This window comes from Gorilla gorilla, chromosome 5 (genome assembly GCF_029281585.2).
Source record: "Gorilla gorilla gorilla isolate KB3781 chromosome 5, NHGRI_mGorGor1-v2.1_pri, whole genome shotgun sequence".
Lineage (NCBI taxonomy): Eukaryota > Metazoa > Chordata > Mammalia > Primates > Hominidae > Gorilla > Gorilla gorilla.
In genome coordinates, this window is record NC_073229.2 from 191,105,282 (window position 1) to 191,117,917 (window position 12,636).

The 12,636-nt window shown below is 48.4% G+C and overlaps 1 protein-coding gene across 3 annotated transcripts in view; it reads right to left on the reverse strand.

Moving 5' to 3' along the window:
* Positions 1-12,636, reverse strand: part of RPS6KA2 (ribosomal protein S6 kinase A2) — a 451,529-nt gene that overhangs the window by 349,946 nt on the left and 88,947 nt on the right. Inside the window, exon 3 of one of the 3 annotated variants that reach the window (XM_004044945.5) lies at positions 9,944-9,994. The exons of the other annotated variants lie outside the window; for them this stretch is intronic. Coding sequence (XP_004044993.1) covers positions 9,944-9,994 — 51 coding nt within the window. The remainder of the gene's footprint in view (positions 1-9,943; positions 9,995-12,636) is intronic. 3 annotated transcript variants of the gene reach the window in all.

The following is a 12,636-nucleotide window of genomic DNA, read 5'->3' on the forward strand; positions in this document are numbered from 1 at the left end:
AAAATAAATCAGGCCTTTGGTCTCTGGCTAAATGGTGGTCATGTGAGAGCTAGTGGGTTTGCAATGGAAACCTTTCATTTTTAATGGCATTTAATTGCAGGTGGATGTGAGTTTGTGAACTGAATGTTGTCGTGGTGATGATGGCAAGAAATTGCCTTTTATTCATTTCTGAGACCGAGTCTTGCTCTGTTGCCCAGGCTGGAGTGCAGTGGTGCGATCTCGGCTCACTGCAACCTCCGCCTCCCGGGTTCAAGCAATTGTTGTACTTTAGCCTCTTAAGTAGCCACTGCACCCGGCTAAATTTTGTATTTTTTGTAGAGACAGGATTTCACCATGTTGCCCGGGCTGGTCTCGAACTCCTGACCTCAAGTGATCCGCCCGCCTCAGCCTCCCAAAGTGCTGGGATTACAGGCATGAGCCACCACACCTGGCTGCCTTTTATTTTATGCCATGGGGAAATCATCATAACAATCTTGGCTTACTCATCTACCAAATACATTTTTAAAGACATTATTTTGAAAACAGCTCTGGCTAATTGGTGAAAAGCAGCTATTACTGTGTATTGGCTATGGCTTTAAAAGCATTGCTACTGTTGTCAGGTGAGCATCCACCTTCCAGCAGCAGAACCAAAATGCTCACACAATTCAGCCCAAAGAATAAACAACCACGACACAGCAGAAAGCATCTGTTTCGTGTTTCCATTAGACCATCAGCGTCTCAGCCTGGAAGCAATATTTTGTGTCTTCCTCTGAAAAACCTAGTAGTTCACTTCCATATCTTTGGACCCATAGAGAATCAGACGGATGATTTTAGCCTGTGTTGAAGACATCACTGGGAGTGAGTTGTACCTTTCCCCTTCCTAGGCCCCGGGGAGATAGGAAGGTGGGACCGCACGGCTGTGTCCTCCCCATTGGGAATGGAGTGGAAGAGAAGTGTCTCCTCGCATTTGAGGCAGTGTTGAAGGCGCAAGTTATCCCCTGCACCCCAGTCTCATGGCGAGAACAAAGAGCCCAGGGAGGGTAAAGCTCCAGACGGGGCAGCCTCGTCTCCCAGCCCCCTGGACCTCCCAGAAAGTGGCCGAGGATAGCCCTGCCTGTGACCTCATGGAAAAGAAGCCTTGCAGACAGGAGTGAGAAGCAGGCCCTGTCACGTGGAGGCCCTGGTGTCACCACAGAGGTACACGGTCTGTCCCATCTGGACCAAGACAAGTGGCAGAAACCTTAGGTACTGGTTTCACCAAAAGGAAACTGAGGCCCAAAGAGGCCACACATCCCAGGCACTAGGACAGTGGTGTCCCTGCGTCCTCCCCTCCCTCAGTCTCCCCACATTTTACCACATTCTCCCTCAGATGCAAAACCGAATCATGGCCTCTCTTTACCACTCAGCCATGTCAGCTCAACCTTAGCACCGTTCAAAGCAATTGATATGCATGTGTGTGTTCATGCAGTGTGCGTGTGTGTGTTTGTATGTCTATGCGCACGTGTGTGTGTGTATGCATGTTAAATGGAGGAAGGAATATGAAGTTCAAATTCCCCCACGGCACCTGGTGTAGTCCCTGGCACATGGAGTGTGTAAAGTCATGTTCTTAAGTGAAAGTATCTTGGGAAGCTGTCCTCATTTTCCCTTACGCAGCTGATCTCGAATCACACAGGATCTCGCACTGGGCTGTAAGCCGGCACCAGGGTTACAACCTGCTGTGCACCACGGTCCCTGAGAGACTCAGCCTCACATGAAAGTCCTGTTTGCTCCCAGTTCACAGGTAAATAAATCAACAGCTCCACGGAGAAAGAATAGCACCTTCCCATCCTGTCCACTCCCAGGAAATGACCTTCACTTCTGCCCCAACTTCAGGGAGCCAACAAGGAAAGGGGAGCAAGCCATGACCCTGAGCCTTGCACCATGAGATTTGAGGCCTGTGGGCACCGAGGCTACTGCAGAGCACAGGTGGAAACACAGGTACATAGGTGACTCTCCGTAGGTCAAAGAAACGGTTTCACATGCTTCTGTGATAACAGCTGCAAGCATGAATAAAGTTCAGTTTTCTTTGCAAGGCATTGATGGTTTCAGCGGCTCTCCTCAATGCATGGATAGCAAAAATATAGCTACTACAAGGTGGGGTCAGTGATTTATTGTTATCACATTTCAAACAGAGTCTTAAGCTAAAAATATTTGGGACCCAGTAACTGAGAAGTCCTAGCAGTAGTATCAGGATGATAGAAGGAACCACATTTCCTGCCTTACAGGTTTGGTTTCCAGGCTTAGCTGAAGCCTGTTAGATGGCATTCGCTTAGCATGGAAAAAGCAAAGCCAAGAATAATTTTAAATTCTTTTGGAGTCATTAAAGGGTTACATTAAGAAAATGGAAAAATATTATTTCCACAAAATAAACTGCAAGAGTAAATTATCTTTGATTTCAGCAAATGTCTGCATCATAGAATCACAGTTAAGACCCTAAAGCCACATGGCTCGGTTCAAATCCATGACTCCCCTACTTGGCTGTGTCACCTGGCACAACTTAATTGCCTCCACGCTCTCATCTGTAAAATGGGAGAGAGCGGCAATGAGAGTGACTACTTCATCTGGTTGTTGAGGGTCAAATGAGTTCACATTGCAAGGTGCTTAGAACATACTGAGTATTCTATAACGATTTACCAAAGAAAAGCAAAGCAAAAACAGGAGCAAGGAAGGGAACCCTGGATTTCCTTGGGGGAACAACCTTGGAAACCAAAAGTTAATTAAGAAAGAGCTGTCAATTTCTTTACCTCCTCCCTGTACTGATAAGAGCATTGAGAAAAGGCGTTTTGTAAGTGGTGAGGCACCACACGGATGAACGGTGACGACCTTGATAGTTCGCTGTTACAAATCAAGTCCCAAGGGCCCCATGATAATAACCAACTGCAAACGATCCCAGCAAAACCAGAGCTGTGCCTGTCCGTGTACCTCGAGAAAGAGGGGCGCACCCAGCAGTCCTTTAAAGATTGTTTTCAGATCCATGACGGCACGACCGGCCTTGTCTATGTCCGTCACCAAATGCTGAATTGTGTGGCAGACACAACACTGTCCCTGACCTGCTGTAAAGCAGCTTCTGTTAGGGTTCTTGTTGTTTGGCTAGAAAGAATGCGAAGTGTTTGGGGAGTTGTGAGCGTGAGGAATTGCCATGTGCGGGGCTTCTGAGTGCCCTGTGCCTTGCATCGCTGCCGGCTCTGAGGACCACGCGGTGCTGGGACTCCACTCCCACTGGGGAGGGCGTGAGTGAGAGGGTGAGAGAAATGAGGCTGAGCCCCAGCTCAGAGCCGGGAAGACCCCTGGGATCGCACGGCACAGTGTGGTCAGGGTCATTTAAGGCCAGCGACATTTTAGTGATGGGCAGAGGGAAGGACACGAGGGGGCGCGTGAAGAGGAAGACTGTGAGGCGGGAGGAAGAGTGGGAGGCTCTGCCCTGGGTGGCTGAGGAGCAGGGTGCTTCCTAAAGGAAGGTGTCGAGAACGGCAAGCTCTGAGGAGGTGCTGGAACGCGGGGATCAGGTCTGACAACACGGGGCCCGCGCTTCCCTCCTCACAAGGCAGCTCAATGAAGCTGAAGGAGTGAAATCCAGCCACAGTGAGAAGGCGGGCAGGGGTGGTTGCTGGAGGAGGCCATGCCGCAGGCCTAGATGGGGAAGCAGAGTGGGGCAAGGAGCAGGGGGTTGGGAAGGGGTCAGGGTCCCTGTCACTGACCACATTGAGTGTGGCTGCACTTCCCCAGGCACAGCCGGGTGCCCTCACTCTGTGAAAAACAAACCACAAGGAGCCTGCAGCCATGAGCCCGCAACCCCTGACAACGGGAGGAAGACGCACCACACGGACTGGGACAGCGGCCACCGCGGTGACACCTACAGCCACGCAAGCACCTGCGTAAACACATGCTACAGTCACATGTTATGTATTTCACACATTTACACACTACACAATGTGTGTGTGTTCACACACATGTGTATCAACACATATATGCAGGAACGACAAAGCACTTTGGCAGCCTTGACGTTATCTCTACTGAGTTCTGTCCTCTCATCATATGTCCACGGAGGTGGCATGACCTTCCCAACACCAAACGGCCAATGGGGTGCCCCCGCATGGGTCTCTCAGCTCCAGCCTGGGGCTTTCTCCTCCCTGCCAGCTCCAGGGCAGGTGGCAGGAGGAACAGCCACCATGCTGAACAAGGAAAGGACCCAGAAGTGAGGCCACATGAAGAGAGCCACAGCCCTGGAGTGAGCCTCCACGTGGCCGGCCAGCATGGGTAGTGTGTGCAGCATCTCTGGACTCATAAACAGTGCTCCTGACGCTGGACTCCACAAAGCCAAGTGCCATGAGAAGCTCCCAGATGTTTCCAGGGCTGCAGGTCAGCAGGTGCGCCCAGCACACCGGCCCTCAAGTAGAGGATGCTCCGGGATGCGTGGTGACGACCCATGGCCACGAGCACAGCCAGCCCTCCTTAGCCACGGCCCCCGCACCTGCTCCCACCTCCAAGATCCCTGCTGCCCGCTTAGTGTGGGGTGAAATAGGTTCCTTATTGCATCCGCAGCTCAGGGACGGGCGCAGTGTGCTCCAAGACATAGAGGCTCAATAAATCCTGCAGTAATAACAAGATAATGACTTAACTTTTCGTAGATTATAAAGGATAACCATCATTCCCTATAGCTCTTATTTTCTGAGACCTCGATGTAGAAAGTGCTGGCTTAAAGTGGTGTAGAAGGTGTAAGATGTGGAGCTGGCATTTAAAGAAGAGAATTCAAAGAGCATCTTACTTTTTTGAAAGGCGTGGGGCTAAGCATCACATTTGAGATGCACGACTGAGCAATCGACTTAATTTGTTTCAGGCTTCATCTCCTCATCTGTAAAATGGCAATACTAATAGTAATATAAAGAAACAGTGATTATGAAGAATTGGCTGGGGCAATGGCAGGCACTCAGTGACTACCAGCTTTTCTGAACAGGGGAAGGGAGGTTGAGTATACACTCCCTTCACGCTGACACAGTCCTCCAGCCTGTTAGGAACAAAACACTTCCCGCTTTCTAGTTCACTGAAGGTCAATATCATAATGGCTGTGATTATGATATGAGAAATTCTCAGGGTGAATTACAAATTCCAAACAAAACATTCCCTTTGGGTAACCTGAGGTGTGTAATTATCATGATGACGTCTTTTGGGTTGCATTGGTAAGTGGCAGTGACTTGTTTGATTAATGGATTGAATATTTCTTTTCATGTCACTGAATAGAGGATACCTTCAACTGGTGAAATTGCCTGAGAGACAACACTTATCCATGTTACTAAACCCAAGATATATTGAATAACTTAAATCTGTACCGTATCATCACCCAGTGAGTATAGTGCTATTTAAAAATTTTTTAGGATAAGCTGAGCCTTAACTTTAGGCCTATAACTTCAATTATATTTAATTTTCAAATATAATTATTGTACTAGTAATATAGATTTCTTTGGAAATATTTTAAAAATGAAGAAAAGAAAAATTACATATAATTGTACAACTTAATGAAAAGCCTTGGTAAGTTTTGGATTTGTGTGTATGTGTGTTTTCCTTTCAAGCTTTTTCTGAAAATCTTGCCTGTTTCTATGGGAGTTAGGAGGTGGGCTATAGCTGAATATGATAAAACTTTGATGTACTTTTTTTCCCGTAAAATTAATGATTTTTCTCCAGCTATCCCAAAAAGACATTTATAAGTATGACCTCAATCAAAGGATTTTTCTAGCTCAAATTCTAATTCTGACTACAGCACTATTTTCTGCTGAAGTGCAATGCACAGCTTTTGAAAGCCCACCCAGTGACTCAAGTAACTACAGGAATGAAACGGAATTTGTCTCTTCAGCGGTTGTTTGGGGATGGAACGCAGAAGCACAGAGGTTGCGAGGTGCTCCTTTTTAGCTGCTGGCATTTCCTTTTGCTGCCACCCCTGTTCTGGAAGCTTCCCTTGGCACCCCACTCGCCCCACAGTGTCTGGACCCAGCTGCGTGGCCCTGCGGATCTAACGTGCCTCTCCTCCCTCGCCTTCGTTTACAAGTCCAAAGACTGTGCCTCCCCACCCCCGAACCCTGCTGCACCCAGAAGTCTGCACCAACTCACCGCCACGAGAATGAATGAAGGTCCCTTCCTTACCTGGGGGCTGCCCTAGCAAAGAGGAAGGGCTCAGCCACCTGCGGGAAGAGCCGGCTCCACCATGGAATTTTTGTCTCTGAAAACGGACTGAAGAACCAGACTTTTGTGTTTTATCCCCTAGACTCTGCCCAGTTTTTAATGTAGCCTGTCACCTCCCCATGAGCAACGCCATCAAAAAGCAAAATACAACTGCGACTACCGTCTCACACGCTTCAGCTTGCAAGGCAGAGGCACGGAACGATTTGATGAAAAAGACAGAGGAAAACAGAAAAATCACTCCTCTAACCAAGACCACAAAGGCCGCGCGGATCAATGTGCTCCAGATCAATGCGCTCCAGAGGTGAAAGCGTGATTAGAGGAAGACAAAAAGGAAGGAGAAGCCAGCTCGCGCTCCCTTCAGGATCCTACTCGGAAAATTAATTTTGTGACACAGCTAAGGGCTGCTGCTGTCACCCAGGAGCCCTTCAGACTGGGCTCCACTTGCCAGCAAGCCTCAAAGGGACCCAGGAAGGGTGAACATTCGGCCAGAATGTGTTGAGCGTCCACAATGTTCCAGGCTTAGCCCCCGCACTGCAGCTCCCTAAGTTGCTTTGCAAAGGACTGAGTTTGGGTCACCTCAGTATTTTATTTGCATATCAGGTTACCTGACAAAAGAACATATTGTTTCCCAAATTATTAAGAACTAAAGACAATACCTCCTCAAACACACACACACACACACACACACACACACACACACACCCTGGTGTCAGGCAGCCGGCCACCACAGAGTGTGTGCGGGGATTGCTAACCATGGCAGAGCCTGCTCTCACTGTTTGGGTGCAAACCTTGGGGGTTTTATTGTTCCACGACTGTGGAGTCTGCCTCTGTGTCCCCACATGTAAAATCGCTACCTTGGCCACCACTGCACCATAATAAGAGTGCTCACATTTCTGTCCTTCCAATACCAGGAAATCTGAGAAACAATTACTTTCCCTTTGTTCAAGTCCCACCCAATCGACAGATGATGGATCAACGCAGCTCTATAAAACAGGGCATGTGCGTTCACTTCAAAGCCATAAGCAAAGGGAAGAAAGAGGAGGAAACCCAGAGAGGGCCTCAGCGGGCAGCAGTGGCCCTGGACAAGCTCCCCCCGTTCTGGTTGAGGTTGGGTATGGACAAAAGAAAACATCCTCCCCTTGGAACTGGAACCTCCTTTGTGTCTTTTCTAAAAGTGATTTTTTTATAAAGGCAAATAAATAAAGAGTGAAATCATGATGGAGAAAGAGGACATACAATTAGCTGTGAAACTAGAGGCACCTTGCAGGACTTATTAGGCAAAATCCATGAAAGACGCTGACCGCTGTGTTAGTGCCACCCACGCTTCTGGCACCATCCTGGTGAGTGGCCCAATGTTCCTTAGCCAAGCGGCAGGGGCACCTGTCTCTGCTTCAGAGGCTCAGTCTGTGTTAGGAGTTTCAGCAGGAGACTGGTATAATAATCTGTTGAACATCAAGTTTTGTAGAGTCTTTTAAAAAATATGTACAGAGAGAGGTGGGTAGGGAGGGAGAGAGAGAGGAAAACAAAACAAAACAAAACCAGAATGATCAGCAGAGGGAGAGTTAAAGCCTTCACTTGGCAATCACTGCTGCCTTCCTACCTTTTCAGACTTCTGGGCTGCTCCCGGGTGATGCTGTGTGAGATCTGATTTGCTTTTTTTATCCTGAACCTACAGGGTTCCTGCCTATCAAATTCAAGGTGAATCTGGAAACACTGCCAGGAGTTTAACCTGCTCCGGGCCTAAAGGCAGTGGAGGGGATTTTGCTGGCCCTCAGCCCACAGAGACACTGTGGCCACATGGCTCCGGGGGTTCTCCCATGCTTTGACCCTAGGATGTGACTGGACGCAGGGTCCTGGCAGAAACAGCCGCTCTCCTGGGAACACTTTCCAGTTCCAACTATGGCACTTATGGTTAATGCCTGTGCCGGCCTGGCTGTTGATTTAGGAAGGAACGACTCTCCAAGGGCACCCACACCCAACCCAGGCCCTGAACTCTGTGCAGCACCACCAGACCAATGGCTGTGCCATTGGCCCAACATTCACTACTATGACCAAGAGAGGAGAAACACCCAGTATTGGAACGCATCATCTTTATTTGGAGTGCCCAGGCTAGGTGTGGATTGGGATGATACAGATAACAATAAAACTTTTTCATTTGCCAAGAAACACAGTTCATCACACATTTGGATAAAGCCACGTCAAGTTTCGCTAAGAATCACCAATTACAGCTTGACTCTTTTTTTCTTGGACAGATTATGGACCAGACTGACAAGAGATCATGAGAAAGGAATAGAAGACGGTGTTCCTCCAACTCCAGCAGACCTTGTTTGCTGAGTTGATTTAAGTTAGGATGTAATCCAAACTGGGATTCAGGCATTTGCTTAACCCCTTAACTGAAATAGTCAGAACCAGCTTGAGATTCTGTGTGCCCACCCCTCACCTTTGCATGGCCTCCATCAACCATACAGTTCAAAACACAAGTTCCACGTCCAATAAGGAAACTTAATTCATGCAAAATGCGTTCAGACCCAGATAGTAGTACCACAAGTATGGAAAAAGTAAAACAGTGGAATTCAAATGTCAAGCATTGTGGGCAATGGAATGCAGTAGGGACCTCTCTTCCAGGATGTGGGACCACCTAAAACCAGGTGGGACTCAGCCTCTCCCATCAGGGACTTGCAGGCCCCAGCGACGGGGCTGAGAAGAGGCGGCCGCATCCTTGTGCAGTGCCCTCCCTGGGCAGCTCCGAGGGCCACCCACTGCCCAGCAAGGCCCCTGTGGCAGAGCTCATGCTGTTCTCATAAGACCTTTTTAACCTTATTATTATTGTATTTTTGCTTTTTAGCTTCAGGAAAGCTGCCAGAAAATCAGGAGTATTTTTGTTTCAAATGAACTACAGCATAGTTTAAGGTATCAATGTAGATGAACATAAGCTCAACCAGAAACCAACTTCCAATGACCCGTTTGGCACCTACAAGGAGCAGGCCCATCTAGTCTGCTGTGACCGCTGCAGAGGCGCGGCCCCAAGGATGATCAATCCCATGGTGTCACAACCACATGTGGCGTGACTACCGACTTACTACATTTCACCTGAGTGTTGCAGCCCAAAGCATTGAAAACAGCCATTAAACTATCTTTAAAAATGTCTTATTAATAAAGGTATTAAAACCAGATAGATGCTTGAAACAGGAGAAATCTACCTCCATCTAAAATTATCTATTTTAGTCCTAATTCCTAGAAAAGCTGTTGCTGAGCCACACACACTAGAGTCTGGAGGCTGGTCAGCCACCAACCTGCAAACCCCGAGGGCAGACACAGCCCCGGGCAGCTTCAGCACCCCACGTTTGCCTCGCTGCCATGGCTCCCTTCTGCCTCTGGTAATTTCAGCTTATTTTGAAGGCACGTCGTAGTTTTAAAAGGAATATTGGACATAAAGTGATGCAGAGATTCAGAATCAAACTCAAATCATAATGCATGGCAAGATGACATCCTCAGTTTAGCACGCAAGGCAGCCCCTGCTGTACAAGGACATTACTGCACAAAGCACTCGGATTCCCCACAGGGTGCCAAAAAATTCACATTTTCCTGTGGAGTGGTCCAGCCTTCTAAAAGCTCTTCGCAGCTTGCCTTGCTGGACTCCGGGCACCGTGAAACAACTCAATAAATTGAAAAAGACTTCATGTTTAACTTAAAAAAGAAATGTAACTCACATAAGCATGGAAAAAAACAAACCCACAGGAATGCTTCTTACCTCTGCGGATCCAGCTACCTTTGTCTTGGAGGCAGCTGAGTCACTTTTGCCCTGTGAAAATGGAAACGAAGAAAGAATTCCTTTAAGTCACAGGACGTATTTACAGTCAGCAACTTCATTAGCAAGGGCATTACTACCATACTCACCAGGCCTGTGAGCTTTTTGTTTCTAAACATTAATCTCCACATAATTTTAAGTAATTGGAGGAGTTTCTTTCGCGTTCAGGAAGCCCTTTAGTGAAAGCCTACAGAAGAAAGGAACTTGCGACTTTTGTGCAACTTTTAAAATTTAGCCAAAGGAAGTGATGGTGTCCCGTCACCAACCTCAAAGCTCAACGGAAAGAAAGTCTCTTTCAAGCTCCAGATGCACAGCATTTATCTTCCAAGCCACGCATCAGTGACGAGCAGGCAAATGCTTTCAGGTGACTCTAAACTCTAGTCTATGGAAGAGGCTCATTCCAGCTATTTTAATCTGTAGATTTCATCTTCATCTGTAATACGCTCGCACACACCTAGTTAAAATTCCCATCGCGCTTGGTCCAGGGCTTCAACCCAGAAGCGCGTGTGTCTAGGAGGCCTTTCTTCTTCCCAAGCCTCTTTTTGGCCAGCACGGTTTGGAGGTGACCTGAAGATTTTACTCAGCAACGTGGTTTTAGGACTGCTGAGAGCAGAGACAACGGCTACCCTCACTGCGGCACGTTCAGTGATGCAGGGGCCACATTTCCATTTCCTACTTTCTCCTTTAGCCTTTTCCTGCCACATTTCTCTTCTGTTCTCTGTTCCTTGGCTCATACCCACTGAAATATAAGAGATGGAGGAAGAAGCTAGAATTCAAATGAAATCTCCTTTGCCCCTACTGATGACTGCGGTTCAAGTGTCAGAAGACAGAGCGTTGGAATCACCATCTAAATGAAATGAGAAGGCTAACAGGAGATGCCAGCGGCCTCTGCTGCTTCGCATGGCCCTCGGTTGTCACGAGTGAGCACAGCTTTGGGGCTGGCTTCTCCCGAGTGTGCCATGAGGAAAGGGGTCCAGCGATTCTGCCCTGAGAGAAACCCCTGCACTGCGGGTGCCCATTCTCACCTCAGCCTACACCGCCTCTGTCCTCCAACACAGCTGATGAGCGGCCGGTTTATCAAGGTGAGAATCATAGCTCTGTGTGTTTATTCTTGTTTTATGTTCCCAACTGGATGGTAATTAATAACTGGCAGGAATACAGTTTCTAATGCTGACTTTACCACTTGTTTTTGCCGTTTATGTACCTGTTTGTATTGTACTGGGCATGTATGGTGAGCCTATGTGGGGTTTCTACCCAGCAGCCCTTCTCCCCTCCTGGCGAGCACTCCCTTTCTTTCTATGGGACACTAGTTCCATGGAGTCCAGGTGGGAATGACCCCACCCCCCAGCCCCCCCACCACTGGGAGAAAGGCCCTAGCAGGGCTCCCTCAGAGCTGTCAGCCCCCTTGTCCTGGGATGGCCAGCCTGGCAGATGACCCAAGTCTGGGGTTTGTGCTTGCTCTGCCTTGGAAATGTGCCTGCCTGAGAATGGAGTCGAGCAAGGAGGAAGAGAAATTCAGTGTCCTGCTGACAGCTTTGGACGCTGGGATTCAGACCCACCAGAAACCATCTCTTTCAATGGTGTGAGCCAACAAATTGCCAATTTTAAGAAGGTTTGATTCTGTTTCTATAACTTGAAAGAGATGGTGAGACCTGATGGAACATAAATGACGCTTTTACAGAAAAATACCTAATAGCATGAAATCCCAAATGTGCCACAATGGTGTGCCTTCGCCCATCACCTCATTCCACTCTATGACCTACTCTCAGGGCAACCAGCTTTTCAAAGGAAGTGCCCCACAGATGGCGCTACTAAGCCCGGCTGTCGGGACACACCTGAGACTGTGCATCCAGGTATGCGGTGCTTGGGGTCCCCCATAAAAAGACACATTACTAAATTTTTCATATTGTCTTGTTTAGAATCACTGACTGTCTTTCCCTTCTCACTTCCTGGACTCTCTTCTTTGCAAACAACATTAAGAATGTTGTTAACTCCCCTGAATTAAACAGGGCAATCTGGAATGACTTGGACATTAAATGAGGATTCTCCAGCCACTCTGCTGCCACGCTATCCCTCCCACCTCCACCCCTTCTCTTCCTCCAAACTGGCCCCCACACCCATCCTCTCTACACCATGGTCAGCCTGCTGTGCGGGCTCTACGTCTGGGCCAACCCTGTGTGGGCAGAGAACAGGGGCAGCTTCCAGCTCCAGAAGGAAATCCCAGCTCCTCTACTACTCCTTTCCGATCCAGGACATGAGAGGAGAGGACTCCCCTTACAGATCCCATCTCCTCCCCTGAAGCATCTGTGACTGTGCAGGTTGGAGAATGAGGCAGGGAAGGGAGTGAGGAGAGGGGGAAGAGGGGTCACAGGAAAGCCCAGTGTGCCCTAATGAGGGGCTTTCCATCACAGGGGAGTCAGAGCCCCCACAGGAAATCCTGACTCCTGAAGCAATCCACTTTTCTTTTCTTTCTTTTCTTTTCTTTTTTTTTTTTTTTTTTTGAGGTGGAGTCTCGCTGTGTCACCCAGGGTGGAGTACAGTAGTGCAGTCTTGGCTCACTGCAACCTCTGCCCCCCAGGTTCCAGTGATTCTCCTGCCTCAGCCTCCAGAGTAGCTGGGATTACAGGCTCCCACCA